Here is a 21706-nt window from a genome sequence, read left to right on the forward strand (position 1 = left end):
ACCGCCGCCGTCGTCTCCTTTCCAAATCAACGTTGCTCGGTCGTGCGTGATGACGTCACCGAGCGGCGGCGCGTTGACGTCATCACCCCCAAACCCCCCGCCCAACCAACACCAACTCAACGAGAGAAAGAGACGCTACCGAGGCCATGACGTCCACCACAGCCGCCGCCGTTTCTTCTTCTTCGTCGTCTTTAAGCAGCAGCGGCGGCAACATCAACAACAGCAGCTCGGTGTACAAGAAGGAGAAGAGCATACAGATGAAGAACAGCGCGTCGGCGCTGTACAACAACCTGAGCGTGCTGTGCGTGCCAGAGCGCAGCCTCACCTACATGGCCGTGGTGCATCGCTCGTCCGTGTGCATGGTGAGCGCCTCGGCCGACGGCCTCAACCTCTCGCACCGACAGCTGCAGGCGAAGGAGGGAGGCGCCGCCGCTCAGGCAGCATCGCTCGTGCTGCAGGTGAGGCGGGAGGAGGGTGAGGGAGGAGGAGGGTGAGGCGAGGCATGTAGCTGGGAGTCGGAACACGTGGGTGGTGTTTTTGACTTGCGTTGCTGGATGGACAACTCGGGTCAGGGACATGGTTGTTGCTGCCCAGGCGTGGTCGTGGCCAGGGGTGAAGTGATGTGGATGATGTGGATTGTCAGGTTGGACGATGAGCGCGAGGGTTGAGTAGACGGCGGTGTTTGGGGGCAAGGGGCGAGTGAGCGGGTCGACTGAAGGGTTCACGTGAACCCATTGCCTAACACTGTAACGCAATTTTTGTTCCTGGGTAGTAAGTGTTATTTCGTAATTGCTTATGCCTACAAAGTATAGAAAAATGGCTATTATTCCCCACAAACTCTGCTTTTAGGACCAAGACAGTGATATTTTGAAATTGACATATTTTCAATGGGAAAATGGGCGAATTTTTGAATTGTCGTTCACATAAAGTCAGAAAAAAACAACATGAATCAAAATTAACATATATTTATACTTAAGTAATACAAAAATGACTGCAAAAGATGTAGACACCAAGGCGCACTACCACAGACCAATTCAGACCTTATTGGTCACCCCGTGCCCTTATAAATCTCAGCGTTCATCCTACAAAGTCCCATCACAAGGGAGAAACACAAACAAATAGACGAAAACAAATAGACGAAAACAAATTTGCCCGTATTGAAACAGCTGTATGCCGTAAGGACCTGAAATTTCAATGTCCCTGTACAGGAATACGGGTAAACCGTATAGGTTGACAAGTATGCATAATGTTTGTAGAAAAGGCAAAAGGTGCAGGCCTGACATTTACTGCGTTACTGTTGGCGGAAGGTCGTCCACTAGAGACACTATAAACAATGTTTTATTTTAGCAGGTAAGGCCCACTGAGCTATCTAGCTCTTTTTCAGAAGCGACCTGGCCACAAATGATAGCTCAGCGAAGTGGCTTATCATGTGGATATTTATAGCTGCGAAATACTCTAAACTAATGTGTCCACGGGGAGAACATGCAAACTCCAAACATACAGCAGGCGTCGTCAGGGTCGGGATCGAACCCACGGCCTCCTGCATACCTGGCGAGGGAGATAACATCTCGCCACCGTGGCACTAGAGGGCGCCATAGAGAGCATGAATCTAAAACAGATATTTTCACATACGCTGTAATGTAAGTGTCATGAACGTCATAATTTAACTATAACTACTTATCGATGCATTGTCACATCTCAAGTAGTTACGGCCATGGTTGGATCTATAAAAAAAATTATCGTCTGGGATGAGTGAATAGAGGTAAGGGCTGGGTGACCCAAGGCGAAGAGATTAGTGGTCTAGTGTGGGATTATTCGATATCACCTGCTGTGACATATAAATCATAGACATGCACATTCGGAAAGAAAGCGGAATAAAAGGTTAAACATGTACCAAGAACAATGCAGATGTACGGGAGCTAGATGGTTTGATGCATAATAGGACTTATATGTTGACAGCATGGGGTGGCCTTCATCCATCAGTGAATTTATCATGGCTGATGATTTTCATATTTTAAGCGATGCATGTATTTCATATTATGTCCACTGATCACAACAAACAATTAACTGCATGTGTTATGTGCTGTGGCTTTTTGACCGCCGTTGCAGGCCAGCTGGTGCATCCTCCCATCTCGGGTGCTGTTGGTGCTCACATCTCTCCGTGGAATACAGGTGAAAAATGACGGCGCTGCAGATATAATGGTGTTGCACACAGAGCAGTTCAAGCCACCAACTTTGGTTTACTCAAGAGTGTCTTGTTTTTGATATTATGCGTGATTATTTGCAGATGTACGAATCGGATGGCTCTATAATGGTGTACTGGCATGCATTGGAAATTCCCGAGACTCCAACAGGTATAATGCTTATGAGCGTGCAATAGTAATACTATTAGGTGTGTATTTATATGCACATAAATGAATGGACTGCATTGGCAGTGGTACACTTGCATGAATGAAAAAAAACGTTCCACACTTATCATTGACACTGCCTTATTGCATAATATAGTTATAATGGCCTGAAATTTTGGGGAATTTTCTGAAGAAAAGCCATTACCTCAAATGTCTATTGTATATTGTAAAGAACTGTTAATGATTGCGGTGAGTTATTGTTTTCTTTGCATATTCACCTTAACTTAATGTATGTTCACAATGACCCAGTGACTAAAGTACTGAAACTTTACAGCCAATTGACACTCCGCTGCTGGATGAAGGCCTCTCCACGCCATTTTGATAGTCGGGGTTCTTTATAAAATAATTCACCTGACTGATCGGTGCTGGTTGGTGAAGTGGAGAGCTCTAGACCGATTCAGACATCACTTGCTGTCGATGTTGGTCATTGCCAGGCATCAAACTTAGGTTATCGAGTTTATGGTGCAGTGCCCTGACCACTGTTCCACTGCTCCACCCAGTGACTAATATACAAGTAATGCAACGATATGTTGATACGTAAATAACTGGTTCAAATTCAGATATATCTATTTGACTTTGAGTAACTTATTTTTTGTAATGTCTTTGCTTCTATTATGCATGCAGCTCGGGCTATATTTGCAAGAGGAATAGCAGCTGTGGGAGGTCATTACATCTGTGTTGGTAAGTTGACTACAGTATATAAAAAAATATAAATTAACTTGCCAAATAATTATCCATATAGTTGTATTTTATGTGATATGTACATCACTTGGAACTACTCTACGTGTGAAGAAAACCATGAAGACAGTTCGTTCTAGATTTGAAGTTTTCGTGACTGCAAGGATTCATACTCTTCGGTTTTTTCAGTAAAGTCACGTAGGTAAAAAAATAAATTAAATCACGACGTTTCGGGCGCAACACAAGGACGCTTGCTTGTGTTGCGCCCGAAACGTCGTGATTTAATTTATTTTAAGACAGTTCTTGTAGTATTAGTTTTTAACAGAAGGTGGCAGTATAACGTCACTGAGGAAGGGTAAGTGAAATGTTTTGAGGCATTGTCCATGATGGCTCTGACCACACCAAAGAGAGAGGAAATTTTTCCTCTCGCTTCTAACCTGGAGTACATGTTAGTTACGTATTTCTTACTTCATTAGAGGGAACAGAGCTAGTTTGACCTCTGAGATTATATAATTCACTCGTGTTTTAAAATCTTCAGAGCCGGGATCATTAGCTCTTGACACGTGTAATTTAGATTGGCTGCAAATGTCAGCATCTCTTGACCAACTTGGGTTATATGATGCCACCTTAATAGATATGGACATGTGCTGGTACTGGTAGAACCACCTGGTTCCACCAGCCCACAGGGGATTATTGTGTCCGTCCGTCGTGCATCCAAAAATGGGAGGGGTAGGGCTGGGTGGAGTGGGGAGGGGCTGGGTTGGGGGTGGGAGGGATGGGGCTGGGTGGGGAGGGGCTGGTCACCCCGTGGTGCCCTTATAAAACTCAACGTTTAACCTACTCACGCCGGCTTGTGCCCGCCCTCAGTCGGGCATATTTGCGAAATACACCACGCCGCCGTTGAGATTGATGTAAATGTATACTATTATATTTACTTATTTTATTGCACTTGCACTTAATAACTACATTTTAAGATAGCATGGATTAAAATGTTTAAATCGTTGAGAGCTGTGTGTCTTTCTAGCTTTGAAATACAGTTGCATCTGTTATATCCTTAATATTGAATTACATACGGTCACGTGCATGCATGCAATTTCGAATGTCTTGTGAATTGCCTCCCCAAGGTGATGGCAAAGGTACATTCTGTCATGCAGTGCAATGCAAAGTCAACTATTTCTGTCATTTCAATGCCGTCCCTCTAAAAATGCTTTACCCACTTACGTGAAAGCATTCACATTGTGCACACATTAACTTTTATCAATGATCGCAACAGCACTGCAGCACAACGCTGACCTTGTTTATTCTGCCTCATTCAGGCTTGGCAAGCCTTGAGACATAAATTGTATGGAGCTTGATGCTAAGCCAGCATGAGCAGCTGTGCTCTGCGTGCGTTTGTCTTGGTGTTTCGGCAGGGACATCCTCGGGGTGCATCTTAGTGTTTGACGTCCCCGTGAAGGGCACCAACATCACGCTGTCCGAAGAGCTGGGGCAGCACACGGAGGCCATCACCTCTATTGCTGCCGAGTGCTCCATGAGAAAAGTGAGTTGACTAGGGCCACACTTTGATGTGGAAATGTGGACCCTGTCTCGTATCTTGGAGCAGCGGTTGTTTATCCTGGGTGTGTGCGAGCTGCTGTGTGTTAGATTAAATTTGAGTGTGTTGTCTCTAGTCAAAAGTTGTTATAACATAACGTAAACTCGCATAAGCAGGTGTCTGCATTTTAATGTTCACATTTTATTATTCTACTTCAATGTAAATAATAGCAGTCTACTGAAAAAATATTGCACGATAGACTCATCAAAATATAGCAATAAATGACCAGTTTTACCAAAATTGAAACTGTGTTTTTAAGGAAAAATATATCACGTGACTGAACGGGATAATGCACTTCCAACTTTAAGATTACTTTTAATATCCTTCCATGTTTGTGCTTTTGAAACACTTTAGCTACTTAGTCTTACTTAATTTATTTTAATTGGTATTTGTCTCGGAAGCCTTGCTTTTATTCAGATTATGAAACTGGCAGCATAATACCAAAATATCAATTTCACTACTTTAGTTATAAATTATGGATCAGTAATAGCTGTCGTTTTGACAAAAAGGGCCATCAGCCTCAAAATGATGCATGCGCTGCAGTAATCCATGCTGTATGAATCTTGCCAGCACTTTAACATGAAGAGAGCAGGAACAAAGCTTTCAATCTCCCTAAAACATCATTGATCTTAAACTGGACATTATGGTAATTAAATCCCCATTGGAAGATATTAACCTGAAATATTTATAATCCCTGTCCTGGCCTTCTGGTAAAGTAGAGCGGGCCAACGCCATTCGCCGCAGGAAAGATAGGTCCTCTGTATTATTAAAGAGACTTTTAGTGGGTTTTACATTAAGAAGCAGTTTGCCAAAGTGCTGATACATTATTCATGGTGCTCTTTAAAGAAACGGAGGCAGCGTTCTTTGGGGATTACCATGCTATATGGCATGATGAAACTGGGCAGCAGGTAAAATCTTTATTATCAGACATTCTGGAGGTCTCATGAACCTTGAGGCAAATGACTCCTCATCACTAATTCATAGCTGGAGATATTGTACATACTGCAGTCAAACAATGGCAAATTGGAAACATTCCAGGCTGTCACTCACAAATAGAGGATGTATTAAACATGATGGGCGCAATAATACATTCAAACAGTACGTCCCCGATGGAAGGAGGATTAAGGCTCGACTCATCTGCCATCCTCAGGGAAGGCATACTCATCTGCCAAGGCCATAAAGCATGAAGTTTAAGAGCTAATTCATTGCACAATAGCTCTAGGATGAAGTTTTAAAAGCAAATTCATTGCAGCTTTATCAAAGGGCACTCTAATTGCTGTGGCATGAGTGTAATGGATGTGGATTTATAGTGCCATAGTTAGTACTCTGTCTGCTACTCATGCTCCATGCATTTATAGAGGTCACATTGAATGGCAAATACCAAAGGCTAATGGATTGTTCATTGAACACATATTTGGTAGATATAATCAAAAGTGTGGATGCATATATGTAGGTGTATAGAAGGGTTGTGCCCTCGATGTTTTGGATTAATTAAAAAAAACGTTTAAAAAATCAGACCTTGATATGATATTTCTGATGATTGAAAATTAGTTTTTTTTTTCAAATTATTTCAAAAAGGGAAGTGATGTCACTGATATTATGTCACTTCCACTGTTTTCCCGCCAACAATTGTGTCACATGGTGTAGAAGGACATCACTGTTATGTGCCCGAAGACACATACATATATAACATAAGGTAAATTATCTGAAAATATACAAACTTTTCTTAAAAATGCAACATTTTACACTCTGAAACTCATCCCTAGAATACATGTATAGCATATGAACATGATAGATTTTAGTGTACACTTACAGACTTTTTGTCAATGCTCTGTTGGATGAGGGCCTCTCTACCAGTTGCAGGGGTTATTTGATCATATTTCACCATGCGGATTGGTGAAGACAGGGAGCATAGTACAGTACAAACGTAGATTTTGCTGTGCTGTCCTCGGATAACCACAACATAAGTTCTACAATAGCCTATAACACCTGTTATGCATGGTGGTTGCCCATCCAAGGACTAGGCATGCTCAGATTCTGCTTAGCTTCTGAAATGTGATGAAATCGGGCGCGTTCCAGGTAATATGGTCTAAGGAAGATTTCTGTATATTTTATTGTAACTGAGATGAATACAGTAAAACCTTGGATTGCGAGCATAATTCGTTCCGGAAACGTGTTTGTAATCCAAAGCACTTGTATATCAGTTGTGATCACGTGACGCTCAGCAGACAAAGCGAATACTGTACTACTCGTATTGCAAGACCTCGCTCGTTTATCAAATTAATATTTATTTTAAATGTTTTCTCGTCTTGCAAAACACTCGCAGACCAAGTTACTCGCAATCCAAGGTTTTACTGTTTATTCAAAGTACACATGATTCAAGGCATTTGAGCTACAGTACTTGTATTTTTTACTTGAAATTGATTCGAATTCGTGTATATGTGTACACAACCTGCATAGCTGTGCTTTATTGTAATAGTATGCTAATGTTTATACAATTGACCTAAATATGAAATAGAAAATATCCTCTCAACGTACCGAGTTCAATTTCAGGTCGGCAAGTGTGGAAATAGTGTTACATTCCCATGTCTTGTGTTTGGAAGCATACACAGTGGAAAGCAGCCAACTTTTTACATCCAAAGCAAACAGTTATGACTGGTGCCACGTGTAGGTCACTTGGAAATATTTTAGTGTGTCATGGGCGTAATTCCGAACTTCACGGAGCGCTGGTCGCAGGCAGTTTAAATTCCCTGCATGTTAGATTGAGATGCATGACCACCGTCTTTCACAGGAAAAGAACAACAACCGTAGTTTAGTTTGGCCAGCTAACCCAAATTATTACGTATTTTGACATTCCGTGGCTTTGGGGAACAAAAAACAGTCACTTGATTTGAAACACCTGTACTGCGGCTCAGCCATTTGCCACACAATTGTGCTCTTGCCTCAATCAACCATCGAGAATGAAGTTATTATATCATTGATTATTTGGTTCAACTAATCCATGTCAATGTATTGGTTCTGGTGTAGTGTGAGGCCTTGTAATTGGTTGTGTTTTATTGCAGGGCAAGGGGCTTGGTTTGAGTTATAATTGGTGTACATGAATTTTAGTTTACGTGATTTTTTTTACGGTCAAACTAATTTATTGTGTGTTTTCAATGGTGAATCCATTTATTTTACAAAATGTATCCTTTCATGCATGTTGGTGAATTTCACGGACACGGTTACCTATTTTGCAGACATAGTGAAACATTTCACGCAACGTGACAGGAGTGAAATTGTGAACGATGTTAACTTGAGCTGTGACTGAAGCGTTTAAAGTCTGGAGCATTAAAAGTGTACGACTGAATATTTTCAGCTCGTCAAAAAAGTTGTAACTGATCTACATGCCTCGGATACGATGGTAACGACTCACAAATTCCAACCGTCACAGGCAATCTGTTTCGGGAAAAGGTCGTGCTTGTAGAACAGATGGGCTGCAGAGACCATGCCATCAGTTTGAATTCTTCAGAAGATTGATGTAATAGCCATATCTAAAGAGGCTTGTTCGAATGACTAATTGGGTCTGCAGGTTTTCCATGATTTGATACAAGAGACAATAGTAGATTTTAAATACTGGCATGATAACTGTTTGCCTTTGACATGGCTCAATGTGGACATTGCATTACTGCTTGTGAACTGTAGGAGGAGATAATGCTCTTTTATTGATTATTGGGTTTTTAAAAAAAATAGTGAGCATTTAATATGCTGTAGAATGTTTACAAAGAGTTAATGAATTGCGAAAAAAATAAAATGAAAATGTTACATATGGTCATTACAATAATATAAACAACTGACAGTTTTATGTCTGTATAGATTTTATTAGAATGACAGTTCTTGGTTTTAAAAAGGTGTGATATGTTCTGGTGAATATTTTTCAATAACTTTGTTGCAATATTATTTAGCTTTAATTTTGGCGCGCAAGTATTAATACTTAATGTTTTTCTTCACCCATTATTCCACAATGGTGTAAGCCGAGTTTACTAAATTATAAAAAAAGTTATTGATAAATAAGTGGATAAAAGTTTCAGCAATATTTTTAAAATTTATATTTGGTATATTTTATTAGTTTTAGATTACTGCATATTGTAATATTAAGGACAGCTAGAAATCAAATGGGGAAGGAAAGTGATTAGAAAAGAAATGAAGAGTTATGTGAAATCATGGCAATATGAAAAGTTATTAGAAAAGCAGTAACTCTTATTACCATCAGCTGTACGAATCCAGACAGCTTTATTGGAACCATGCGTTTTATATTCAGAATATCGCAGACCTGACAAGCATATATGCACCATTAATTGCTAGTACTGTGACCGATAGATAGCTGACGTAATCATAATTTCTTAGTCATATTATGTTTTTTTTCTAATTGTGTGTGTCTATACATATATACACACACAATTAGAAAAAAACACTGGGCAACTACATTAATCCTCTTGGTTTTTTCGGTAAAGTCACGTAGAAGGGAAGTAATAAAAAAATAAAACATAATAAAATGTTTTATTTTTATTATTTTATTACTTCCCTTCTACGTGACTTTACCGAAAAAACCAAGAGGATGAATCCCTGCAGTCACGAAAGCTTTAAATCGAAATTCAACTACATTAAATTAAGAATTACAGTCCAAGCAACCTTTTGTTAGATTTATTTTCTTCAACCCTTACTTTATGTAATGTTTAATTTAATAAACACTTTGATATTTTGGGTCAATAAAAAAATACATGGACATCTTCATGCATGAATTTTTTTAAAAAATGTCTTCAAGAAATGTAAATGGTATATTAGGCACATGCACTTTATATTCTTAATATTGATACATCGTCATGATTCAGAGTTACAGAATCAATCGAATAATATATTTTTCGTCTCTTTTGACCAACTCAATTAAATTGTTTATTGTTTCATCTGCCTCGCTTGCACCGTGTCTTTGCTGCGATAGCCTAAATGTAACATTAAATTAGCACGGTTGGCTACGTACGGTGCGAAATAAGTTCAGCATGCATATGGAGCATATAATTTACATAAATTGTAAATAATACATTTTCATAAGCATGATTAGATTTGTGTATCATGTGCATAACGGTTTATATATTTGTCCCAATGCATTGTTACATACCAAATTTATGTATATATCAACACATCATTATACTTTGAAATAAAATAAAAACTTGTTTTACTCTTCAACTGGTGAAACAAAAAATTGGAAAAAATAACCACGATTTACGCTTATTCCTTGCGAACATTAATTGACATAGCAGGAAGTATCATTGTTAAAGCGTTAAATGAGAGAGCTATGTCAGTCTGCCCATAGGAACAGCCGTCTGTTACTAAATCCCACCATCGCCTGGGAGGCGGATCAAAGGAGCGGCATGGGGCTGCGCTGGTTTCGGCGCGTCTGATTTGCCCATTAAAGGCGGCTAGGGGTCAGTGGCCTGGCCCGTGGGTCACTAGTGTTTGTGCAACCTTTATTCTCCGGCAACACTGCCGCATGACACGTCTATTCATCACGTCACCCCCATCCTGGTGTGCTCCTCGTGGAGTTTCGAGCTTGTGCGAGCCACCAGAGCTGTTTCATCGCTTTTCATTATATTCGTCTTGAAGTATATATGCTCATGTGCTGGGATTCTGCTCAGAGTTTTAAATCATAACGGGGCACAATGTCTTTCTCTCCTACCGGTGTAGCGGTGCAGACACATACGCATTCGCTGCTGTTCAGTGTAACTGTGCAGCACTGTGGGATTTTTTTTGTTTCCATAGCTCTTTATTAAATAATAAACTGATTATTCCAGTCCTATATCATTCATTCAAATGCACTTGCCTTTGGAGTTCACATTTGTCTTTAATACTGAGATATTCTCGTCAATCAAAGAAGTTCCATGTACTGTTTGGTCGTGTTTATGGATAGTAAATATCAGAGGTGGGACAAAGTCATTGTTATGCAAGTCCAAGTCGAGTCGCAAGTCATCAAATTCATGACTCGAGTCTGACTCGAGTCCAAGTCACATGACTCGAGTCCACATCTCATAGGTGGGACAAAGTCATTGTTATGCAAGTCCAAGTCGAGTCGCAAGTCATCAAATTCATGACTCGAGTCTGACTCGAGTCCAAGTCACATGACTCGAGTCCACACCTCTGGTAAATATGTTTATGTAACAAATGTTCGTAAGAATGGGGTTATGATTTTCCAAATGTAAAGCAAGAGTCAATGTTTGCACAAAGGAGGACATAAAATAGCCCTGTAGGTTTTTTTTTTGGGGGGGGGGTGTAGGAGTGTCTTGGAACATTTAAAAGAGATAAAGCACCTGAACTTGGCACGCTATCGGGAGCAGACTTAATGGACGGCAAGGAAAAGAAGTCGTAAATCAGCACGGTTTGACAAGGCCAAGGCCTAGCTTGCAAGACTGATTCCAATTTCCAAGTCCTCCCCGCTCCCCCATCCCCCTTCAGCTCCTCTCATCTCCTGCCGCATGCTTCCCGGTTTCTGCACTGTAAGCCCACAGGAGCTCAGTGGGGATTGTGTGAGTCACTCATGCACTCCCCGCACGCTCCCACCGCCAGCCGTGGCTTTACGAGGGCTTCAGGATGATGCCTGCCAGCCTGGCTGCACATCCCAGCATGTTGAATTTTTTTTCCCCTCCCTGCTTCTCCCCTTGTGTATTTTCTTGGCCACCGTTGAAGTAGCCAAGGAGCCGAAGAAGCACATGCCATGGGTTTAACCTGGCCTCGCATACATTCCATAAACGTCTTCGCTTTGCAGCTTAGTCTTCATCTCTGAAAATGCTAAGTTTAGAATGGCGCCGAACGGAGGTGGAAAGAAATCGTGATGATTGGAAAACATTGCGGGGAGGCCTTTGTCTAGCAGTGGGTTTGTAATGGCTAATAAAGAAACTACAGTGTGGTTTTAGGACCAGCCTTTGTCCCATACGCACACTTCTATGCACAAAAACACGAATGTTGTTATACCAACGATTCGCCAATTAAGATGATTAATCGACTAAGAAATTGCTGTTGACTACTTTCTTCGTGGTTGACTACCCGGGCCCCTTTATTCGAGGCGGCCGCACCAACATTCTGTCTGCCGAAGGTGGGAAACCCCTTGCAAACCATGCCCACAGCATGATGCCTTGCATTTAGGATTCGTTTCTGTTCAACATTTTTTCACGTAGTTTTTTTTTTCCCAATGTAAAATATATATTTACATTGTAGACATGTGTTTTTATGTTGTAGGCACACATGCTTCTAAAAGATCGGGAGGGCTCTCTTTGTGTAGTGTCATGGGATCTTTGTGCCTGGAACATGTACCTTACAACTCCTACTGATAAGAATACAACATCTCAAGTGGGAATAACAAACAGTTATATCTATTGAAGGTAATTAGCTTCGGCAGCACCTTTGGCACGGTCTCTCCACTGCAGCCATGTACATTGGAAGGCTAGTGTCCTGGAAGGTTACCACTCGGGATTATGCTCTCACTACATTTGCTCATCAAGTTAAAAGGTAGAATCATTAATAAACATCATAGTCATTTTAGTAAGTCAATTTTAGCCATCCAACAATAGACATCTGCAGCGAGCAATCACAAGCATCCAACTCGTCTTTCCATTACATCATTTTTCCCGCTCGCCAGATCTGGTTATGCCCTAAAAAAAACAGTTTTCTCGCCCAGTTGATTAGCACGGCTGGCTACATGCAGTGTGAAAGAAATTACGTTTTTTCTTCCTTCAAAATTTGGCTCTGCAGTAGAACGATAATCGCCGCGCAAGTTAATCGAGACACTTGAGGTAGTTTTGGTCGCGACAGCGCGGATTACATTTGCTTATGTATGCGACGCCGCTGTGGCCGGCGCTCTATAGACGAGGGGGGGGGGGGTGGAACCTGCTGGCCGAGCCGTCTTGCGGCGGTGCCATGCTCCCTACTCGAGGAGTCGCGTTGGGAATTTTGCCAGCAAGGAGCTGCCGCGAGGACAGATCCTGACACTCAGACAGCCATTAGACCGGAACTTGGAGGGCTGAAATGTGAAACCCTGCCACGGGAACCCCAAACATTCACACCATCCCAGTTTTATTCATGCTGGCTTTAACCTCTGTGACCTACCGGCTTGTGTGTGGGGTTTTTTTTTTGTCACCGTTACGTTGGTTGACAGCCAGCAATCATCGCAGCATATTTATAATTTGTAAGTGTCTTTTACTGTGTGATGAAATAATTGTCTGTGATTTAGTTCACAAAATTAATGCAACTAAGTATAGCTTATAAGTGTTGAAGTTATCAGGGATTTGTATTTGAGGGACACAGTATTCTTATTTTAATCGTGCTGTCATATTATTGAAATGTTTCCTTTTAAACCTAGTGTGATTGTATTATGTGGTGATGCTTATAAATTGCGACAGCCATTTTTATAAATATGGTAAAAGGTTTGAGCATTGGTAATTGCAATTATTTGGAAATTTTGGGAATTGACTAATTACACAACTGGAAGCCTAGATTTCTACAACAGCCTAATCTGTAATTAGTATGTTTATAATTACAGTTTTGTTACAGGATTGGCTTTAATTGTTTACTAATCAACCCGACATAAGTTACACAACTATATGCAACCTTTGCTTTTGTATGTAAGCTGAACACAACTTTTTCTAATAATCAAGTTAGTTTTTCACTTTGAAAAGGACACTTCCTGTTAGATTTCAGAAACTCTTCACGCTTTAATTTTTCCATATTTTAATTCATGTACGGTTGTCACCATCTTCCCGTTGAACATTATTGTCGTTTTAACGTCATTTCTGTAAGTGATACGCACATTGTAATAGCGCCTAAGCCCATAGTCCATTTGCCATTACCGCTCGTCTGCCACATGCGCACATCTGATTTTGTGGCACTTTAAGGCAGCCCCTTGCGCTAAAAGCATTAACGTTTAAGCCGCTGCCACTCTCCCCGCAGGACTGTGTCCCTGACCTGGTCACGGCCGATGACAGCGGGGTGCTGTGTGTATGGAAATCGGGAGAGGAGTTTACCTTGCTGCACAAGCTGCCTGCATATGGGTGAGTGATGGCCACAGGACACGGCGTGGCTTTATGGGCAAAACCCGAGTTGTTCCGTTGCGTGTTAAAGGATAAAAGTCCATGTCCTCAGCGGTTCATTCGCTTAAATTGCGAGGGAGATTATTGGTCTGACTGCGCAGACTAATATATAGCAGTTGTAAATCAGGGACCTGGCACATTCCAAAAAGGGAGAAGTCTACGCTTTCCTTTGCCAGCTTTCTACTCGGGGCCAAAATCACACGGGGGAACTGCGCTCTGCAAAGTTCAATAAATCAGGATGACAAATTAATCATGTTTTTACACTTTTACACATCATGTGGGGATTTCGGGAAAAAAGTGGGTTTTTTATTAAATGTTTGAGCAAAAAAATCTCTCAAGCCTTTCTGAGAGCACGTTTGGGTGGCGCGAAATGGCTGCGATGACTGTGTATTTAGTGGCTTGGCAAAGATAGTCCCTCTTTTAAATTCATGCAAACTATTGATTGCCCTTATTTTGCATTGTGATGTCAGATATTTAAAATCACTTATTGCTGATTTTGGCAAGCATCGAGTAAGTCGCTAACTTTAATGCGCAAAATTCAAGTAAAAGAGGCTTGTTTGTGGTGACAACTTTGTATATTTCGATCAGTGGATAGTAATATGCTTGACCATAGACACGCTACGGTCTTTGCACTATCAGTAAAAGTAATTCCATGTTTGTTGTACAATAGCCCTTTGCAGCAAAAATAAGTTAGACCCACATTTAGTTCACACGCATGATTGCCGTTTTGCTGAAACAAGTAAACAATCTAGGATTATTATAGGATTAAAGTGTAGGGAATTAAGTGTGCCAAAACATTGTTCTAATATTTGTACACATGATAGAAACTTACGTACGTGTATAAAGGTCCACCATTTAGTCGGTGTAAGGCCCACTGGTACTACACAAAAGGAGTGGGATGGTCAGCATCACACCTGGCCACCTTTGTCTTCTCCGTACTGACTTTCACAAACCGCACCAGGTACTCATCGTGAGCTCAGTTTATGTATGGTAAGCATATGCTAGCTTCACATATCGACTGTTACTCGCGTGCACGGCTAAGGCTTGAGCCCAGGTCGGCCAAGAATATAGTGCAGTGTGATAACGCAACTTCCAACTCTTTGTAGAGATAATTGCACACACATCAGAACTCGTAGTTTCCCCACTCTCAGTTGAAACTAAGAGCCAGTATTTTAACAAACGTTTCTTAGTGAGCTCATACTTTCATTTTGCATTCAGTGCGTACTGTTAAAGCCAGAAGCAAATCGAGATATAATTAAGGACACAATGAATTCTTGCTCTCTTGCATGTATGAAGCTGACTGGGCAAAAAAGGAATACCAATTTAATCTTGAACTTTTTTCAAAGGTCACCCAGAGTCACTGTTTCTGCACTGGGTTGAGTTAGATTTTTTTTTTCTAATGAAATATGCATTATTAAACAGCCATGAAAGATGGTAAAATAGCTTCTTGTGCTAATACTTTTCCCAATCACCTGTGTGCAAGCTGCATGGCTTCATCTCAGTACTGCTAACGCCACAGCAGCCAGAGCTACTGTCTGATATGGTCATTTACACAAATATTTCCTTTATGGCTCTCAATCTTAATGTTCCCTTGGCGCATGCACAAAACACATACGTTATTCTAAAACACATAAGTTCTCCTCAGGTTGTCCAGACAACTGAAATATTATGGCATAGTTGTGTGTGCAATAAATCTTTAAAAAAAACACGCATACGCACATAAACAAAATGTCTTCATTCGAATAAATGTGTATGTTGCGCTTATTTTATGTATGTTCACAGTATTCTTTCGCGTTTGCTAAAGTATTGCCTAAAAGCCATCTCGATGTGTCTTTGTGACTTTATATTGAATGAGAATAGTAATCAGTGACATACTCGAATAACACTTTCTCAATTTAACTTAGCAGTATTCATAACCCACTCTTTTGTGTTACATGTTATCAAATTGCATGTTGAACTTCCCATTGAAATTGTTAGGTAGCAGCTATTGCAACATTGTCAATGTTAAATGGTGGCCTGACTTGTTCTGAATCTCCAGTGCCACCTTGGTACACGTATGAAAATAGGTCCTGGTTGGCTTTTTGATGAAGCCCATTGGGGCTTTGAAAAAAAAAAGAATTCATTTCCAATAGACGCTCCAAGCCTGGGGTGTGTCATTCAGACTCTGTCTTCTCGACAGACCTGTTCTTCACCTGAGGACGGCTGCTTGCGTTGTGGCCGAAACGTCGTGAGAATTATTTTATTATGTTTTATTTTTGTTATTTTATTATTTCCATTCTACGTGACTTTACCGAAAGAACCAAGAAGATGAATCCCTGCAGTCACGAAAGCTTTAAATCGAAAATTTATTTCCAACCAGGAAACACTAGGAGATTTAGGGACCCACTTATGCAATCAATTCACAAACCAGGGCTCTAAAGGAAAAATCGTGAATTTGAGAGAAGGAGCAGGATGAGGAGGAGGAGGAGGCTCGCGTTTGCTGCCACGCCGTGTCGGTTGCAGGTGCTCGTGTACCTCGGTGGCACTGTGGGACGGCATCGTGGCCGCCGGCTATGGCTCGGGCCAGATCCGTGTGTACGACGGCGCCACGGGGGCCCTGGCGGCCGAGGCCAACGCCCACGCGCGCTGGATCAACGTGCTCGATGTGGCCCCGGAGAGCGGGCGTGTGAGTGAGCCCTGCGGCAGCAGCGGCAGCAGCTGTCATCGCCGTCCGTAGCTTCATTGCACTTTGTGTTTTGTTTTAAATATTTGGTTGGCTCGAGGTTGGCCAGTTGGCTAAGAGCTAAGATTACTGAGCTGGAGCTGCGAAGATTGGGGGTTTCAACCCAGGTTGCTAGCTTAGGATTTAACCAGTTTCTAAAGTGTAATAAGTGGATGGTGTCAGCCCAATCACCAATGTGACAGCACAAAAAACAACCCCAACACATTCAATTTGTTTCTGCACTTCATTTTTATACATTTCAGCTCCGACAATTAAAATGTTGGTTTGACTGTCATGTGAAGAACATCACTGGTACATGGGATGGCGGGTATGAAAGTCCTGCCCCATACTGTGGTGATCAGAGATCACTTGAACAGATCTCGGACGTGATTTTATTGTATCCGTTTCCGTGTGTGGATATCACAGCAGTGTTGCACTGCTCTACAATAGGTCCGAATATATATTTTGTCGTATGAAGTGACACTGATAACACAATTGGGATACAATTGGGGAACATTTGAAAGGCATATTGTTAGACATAGTTGCCTAGTGGTCACTATGATCAGCTCCGAATTCAGGGGTCACTTATTTCGGGCTTCCTGAAAAGGCTTGCGCTCTATCCTGTGCTAGTGTGCGTGTGTGTGTGCTGTGACTGTTTCAGCTTCTCTCAGGTGCTGAAGACTCCTTTGTGAGAGTGTGGAAATTGGGGCGGGCAGCCGACACGGGTCTTATTGAGGTAACTTGAACCAATTGTGTTACTCTACCTTTGGGTAATACAACCAGGATCAAATAGGCTATCATTGCTGTCAAATTGTAGATCTAGAACTGAATTTATATCCCATGCCCCCGTGGTCAAATATTCCCAAGCTTATACTACATCTATATTAAATCGTTAATACAAAGGATGTTTTTGTCCTCTTTCATCTTTGCGTTAGAACATACACGTTGTACTAGGGACGTGCTGTGAAATATAAAGCTGCGTGTTGATTTTACATGAAAGGTGATGGAAGCATTTTTATGCTTGCACAGTTTTTTTTTTGTAATTAAAGAATGTCAACCATTTTCAGGAAACCAGAATGAGCGTTTCACACCATTGAAATAAAGTGTAAGCCCGTATTTATCACGAGCCCTACATTTATCGCCCTGCACATCTGTTGTTCGCTCAAGTTATGTCAATGAATTCCCAATCATTTCCGACGAACGGATGAGAGACGCTGGTGCAGATAAAAGTGGTTCAAATATGTATACCTGCTTGTTGTTCTTTGGAACTGTCAAAGCATGCAACACCTGCATGTTTTATCAAGACAATCTTGTCAGGGGGGGGGGGGGGGTTTAGCTGATATGTCTCTTTTATCCAAGGCGATTACATGCAGGTGTTGTTGTATCTCCCGGCAATCCGAACCTTCCTGTGGCTCGGTAAAAGACAATCTACGCAATTTCAACTTGGCGTATCGGTGGCTTATCAACCAATTAGTTTGTCTCACAGACAGTGGCGTCAGTGCGTGAGGCTGCTGTGCGAAATGGAAATATTGTACGTCCCACGGGAGAGGCACGAGTGAAGGTGGCGAAACGTTCCAATGAGGGACACGAGACCAAATGGGAGCTGTGGAACGAACCGTGTGCTTTTAAGCAGCTGTCTTCTGAAATAAATATTTGCAACGAACACTTATCTAACTGAACGGAACGTCAAGCTTACTCTCCGCATCTACACTTTATATTTCAGTATTGTCTATTGTAAATGGTATACAGGTAAATTTCTTCATGTTAGTGTTCATAAAAATAGTTTCTTTCTGCCCAAAGAGATTTTATACCTTGTAATGGTTGCGTTGTTTTAAATGGCAAAACAGTGAGTTGTGGTAAATGCCACGCACTGTGTGAACTCAGTATAAGAATATTTTACTCATGTTCCACCACAGTCCAGTTTGTACGCATTTACCAAAATTATTAGATTAGATGTACTAATTGTTTGATTTATCCTGGGAAAAAATCACCCGAGTCTCAACGCTTTAAAGATGATGGTGATTTTATTTGTAGGTGATGTGCACATCAAGCGCCTCAACAAGGAAATCTGGACTGTAATGGCGCTGGAGGAATTGTTGTTGGAGAGACGTGGGCCGAGGAGGTGACGGTGTTACGTCACGCCGGTGACCGGAACTTTTTTTTGTTTTTGCCCCTTTTTTGTTGCAGATTGAGCACAGGCACAGCGAGTGCGTGACAGATGTCCAGATAAGCGGTGCCAAGTTCTGCGACGCGCAGGGACGGGCCTTCGCCGTCACGGGCTACGACCTGTGCGAGATCATTCGCTACGTGCTGGTGGCCTGACCAAGGCCTGCTCAGCACCGCCGGCTCAACGGGTCCCTGCTGGTTTAGTTCGTCATCCTTTCACTGTTGAGTGAAGCCATTGCCTCTCATCGAGTTGTGGCCACGGCCACCCAGTTTTGAATTTTTTGTTGTTGTTACATTAATGGAAACAGTTACTAATTGGGGACTGTTTGGTAGACAGGAATTGGCAGTGCAGCAAAATATGTTGTTGTGCTGTAACTTCTATGCTCCCACGTCTATGCTTCCCACCTTTACCAACGCACACTGACCAGTGTGCTGTAGTGTGGCCAAATACAAAGATCCCCCGTATAACCTTACATTTTTGGGGTAAGTGCTGTTAGTGAGCACCTATGAAAGTCGGCACGGCACGCGAGGGGGTGTGTGGCCAACACCAGGCCAAGCCGCCTTCGTCTCCCGAGTGGCGATGTTTACATACTGCACCAGGTACTCATTTGAGGCTGAGTCGACCGAGGGGAGGCCCAGGACTGGTTCAGACAATCGTCACTGGTGTTGGCCGTAAGCTGGAATCGAACCCAGGTCGCCGGATTCGTAGCACAGTGTGCTAACGCTTCCCAGTGTGGTCAATAACCCCCATGACCGGCATGGCATGGGGAGGCCCTCATCCAACAGTGGAATGGCAAAAGGTCCTGTCCATGTACAAAGCTAGTTTACAGATGCATTAGTGAAAAGAGGAAATAATATTGTACATTATGACTCAGGTGTTGTTATATCCTTTGTTGAACACGACATTTCTCTCCTTTGTTAAACACAAGGCTTCTAGCGATAGTTGCTATTCTCTTTTCATACAATGAAGCATTTAAAAAAAAATATTTCCACTTTGCAGGTCACAACTTGCGTCTCGCTGCATTGTATTGCAGTGCAGGCGTGCTGGGCTACCACTAAGGGGCACTACAGTCCTTTCGCGTTGAAAGCCTGACCTTTCCTTCTTTCCTTGGTGGAAAAGGTGCAACCGTGGTGGACGTGTGTGGTGTCGACCAAGCGTGCCGCTCTCAGATTCTCTCTTTGGGCATTCGTTAACTTTCGTACGTGCGTGGGTTTTTTTTTTTTAAACCGGTTGTAACACTCCCGTTTTAGCACTTGAATCCTCTAATCAGTGGATTGTGCGTTTCACACTGTCTCTGCAAGATTACGCCGATATGGATCTGCCGAGTGTGGGGGTGTCTGGGTGGGCACGGAGCACCAGGGATCTTACTTCAAAGGTTCACACTTGAGACCACCATCTTGAATCCCCCCCATAATCCTAAGCGGAAAAAAAAATTTACGTGGTTGTAGTTGACGGTCCTGTCACTCCCGTGTGCCTGGCTGATAATGTTACGTTTGTATGTATGTTGAACTTCTTTTGCACCGTACGTAGCCAACCGTGCTAAACAAACTAACACACATAAAAGCAGTTCTAAAGAAATTAGTTTTCAATCTGCTTATGCTCGTTGGGTAGCAGTCTTGGTCATTTAGAAGATATCCTTTTATTTATATTTACACGCCACTAAAAGTTGCGTAGAGAATATCCATGTTTTTGGTCTTTATTTCTATAGTTCTTATTGACTCGGACATAGTGTACATTTTGGAAACTGGGTAAATAAATGTGAACACATAATTTGATGCCTGATAAAGGCAGGAAGGAAGATATAGAAAATTGTTGGAACAGCAGTTAATGTAAAAACCATTAACTGAATAATCATGATCTTGACTTGTAGCTTTCGTGACTGAAGGAATTCATATTCTTTGGGTCTTTCGGTAAAGCCACGTAAATTATTATTTTTCTATCTACGTGGCTTTACCTAAAGACCCAAAGAATATGAATAATAACATTTTATCACAAACCCATTGTATAATCTATCTCCATTTGTAAAATCTATCTCCATTTGTTTTAAATCTTTTTTTACTTAGAAATCACAACATGTAACAATTTGCACGGTGCTTATTTAAACACGCTTGGAAAAATGTTGCATTTAAAAGCAGTTTTTAAGGTGTGTGTTATAGTATTTTAAAGTTTTCTATGTACCGGCCAGTCTGCACAGTTTCTCCTTGATGCGAGTGTGTTGTTGACGACATGGCAACTGGTCGGCATCTCATCTGGTTAGTGTACTAAAGTAGGCTGTTGTCAGTTTTTTCTCCGTGCTCTTGGAGGGGGCTCCAGCTCGCATATTCTTTGATAAATAAATGACTTGTGATGTGATCTCTGTGTGACTTTCATGCCGCATGTGCTCGCTATGGATCTGTGACCAAGGTTTGTGGCGCAGAGAGAAAAATGGCTTCATAATGATACTTTTGGCATGACCACTTTTTGCCTGCGTGATTAATCATTTAGAGGCAGGGACATACGAAAGTTGTATTGATTCTTATCGAGACGAGGGTCCCATATGCTGCAGTAGTTAGGTCATGCTTTATTAATTTTTTAAATGCATATTTTATTATTTTATGTAACTGCTGTTACTTGATATGTGTATGGGATTTTCCAAAAAAACAAACATACCTTTTTAGAGTTTTCATATAACAAAATAGACGGAAGTATATTTCGTCATAACTATTACGTCTTTTGTTTTTCAAGTTTTTTTTTTATTCCTGGAATTTTCCGTACTCAGTTTTGCTCTACAATTCGTGGTCGTTCCCATCCCGAGTCATCTCCGTGTCCACTTCACGGTTAAGTTTCACCCCAAAAGTAATTCCGAAAACGTACTTTTTTTTTAAACTTCCACGTGAAATTGTGCTCATTACATTTAAATATCACTCCGCGAAGTGAGAATAGACATTTAACGTGCGCGCGGGTCACGCTAATTGGCTTGCCTTTTCATGCAAAGACCGGGACATCAAACGGCGTGCTCTTTAAGCCCCCCAGAAATCGCTCTGTCGTCACTGGGGCTCCAGAAAGCAT

The 21706-nt window shown here is 41.7% G+C and overlaps 1 protein-coding gene across 2 annotated transcripts; it reads left to right on the forward strand.

Annotated features, from left to right (window-relative positions):
* The first annotated feature begins 101 nt into the window (after window positions 1-101).
* Window positions 102-21010, forward strand: WDR54 (WD repeat domain 54). 2 transcript variants are annotated; one of them, XM_078599432.1, is made up of 9 exons: window positions 102-458; window positions 2110-2172; window positions 2288-2354; window positions 3033-3089; window positions 4499-4626; window positions 13651-13751; window positions 16293-16455; window positions 17153-17227; window positions 18679-21010. In XM_078599432.1, exons 1-9 carry the CDS (start codon window positions 147-149, stop codon window positions 18811-18813), a joined length of 1101 nt encoding a protein of 366 aa, XP_078455558.1. In that variant the 5' UTR covers window positions 102-146; the 3' UTR covers window positions 18814-21010. The 2 variants fall into 2 exon arrangements, with proteins under 2 accessions (XP_078455558.1, XP_078455559.1); XM_078599433.1 differs by having other exon boundaries at window positions 102-362.
* The last annotated feature ends 696 nt before the right edge of the window (window positions 21011-21706 follow it).

This window comes from Lampetra planeri, chromosome 12 (assembly GCF_965212315.1).
Source record: "Lampetra planeri chromosome 12, kcLamPlan1.2.h2, whole genome shotgun sequence".
Taxonomy (NCBI): domain Eukaryota; kingdom Metazoa; phylum Chordata; class Hyperoartia; order Petromyzontiformes; family Petromyzontidae; genus Lampetra; species Lampetra planeri.

Coding starts and splice junctions, on each gene's coding strand:
- WDR54 (XM_078599432.1), top strand. CDS start 147: ATGACGTCCACCACAGCCGCCGCCGTTTCTTCTTCTTCGTCGTCTTTA. Junction 2,355..3,032: donor AATTCCCGAGACTCCAACAG/GTATAATGCTTA, acceptor TTATGCATGCAG/CTCGGGCTATATTTGCAAGA. Junction 13,752..16,292: donor CACAAGCTGCCTGCATATGG/GTGAGTGATGGC, acceptor TGTCGGTTGCAG/GTGCTCGTGTACCTCGGTGG.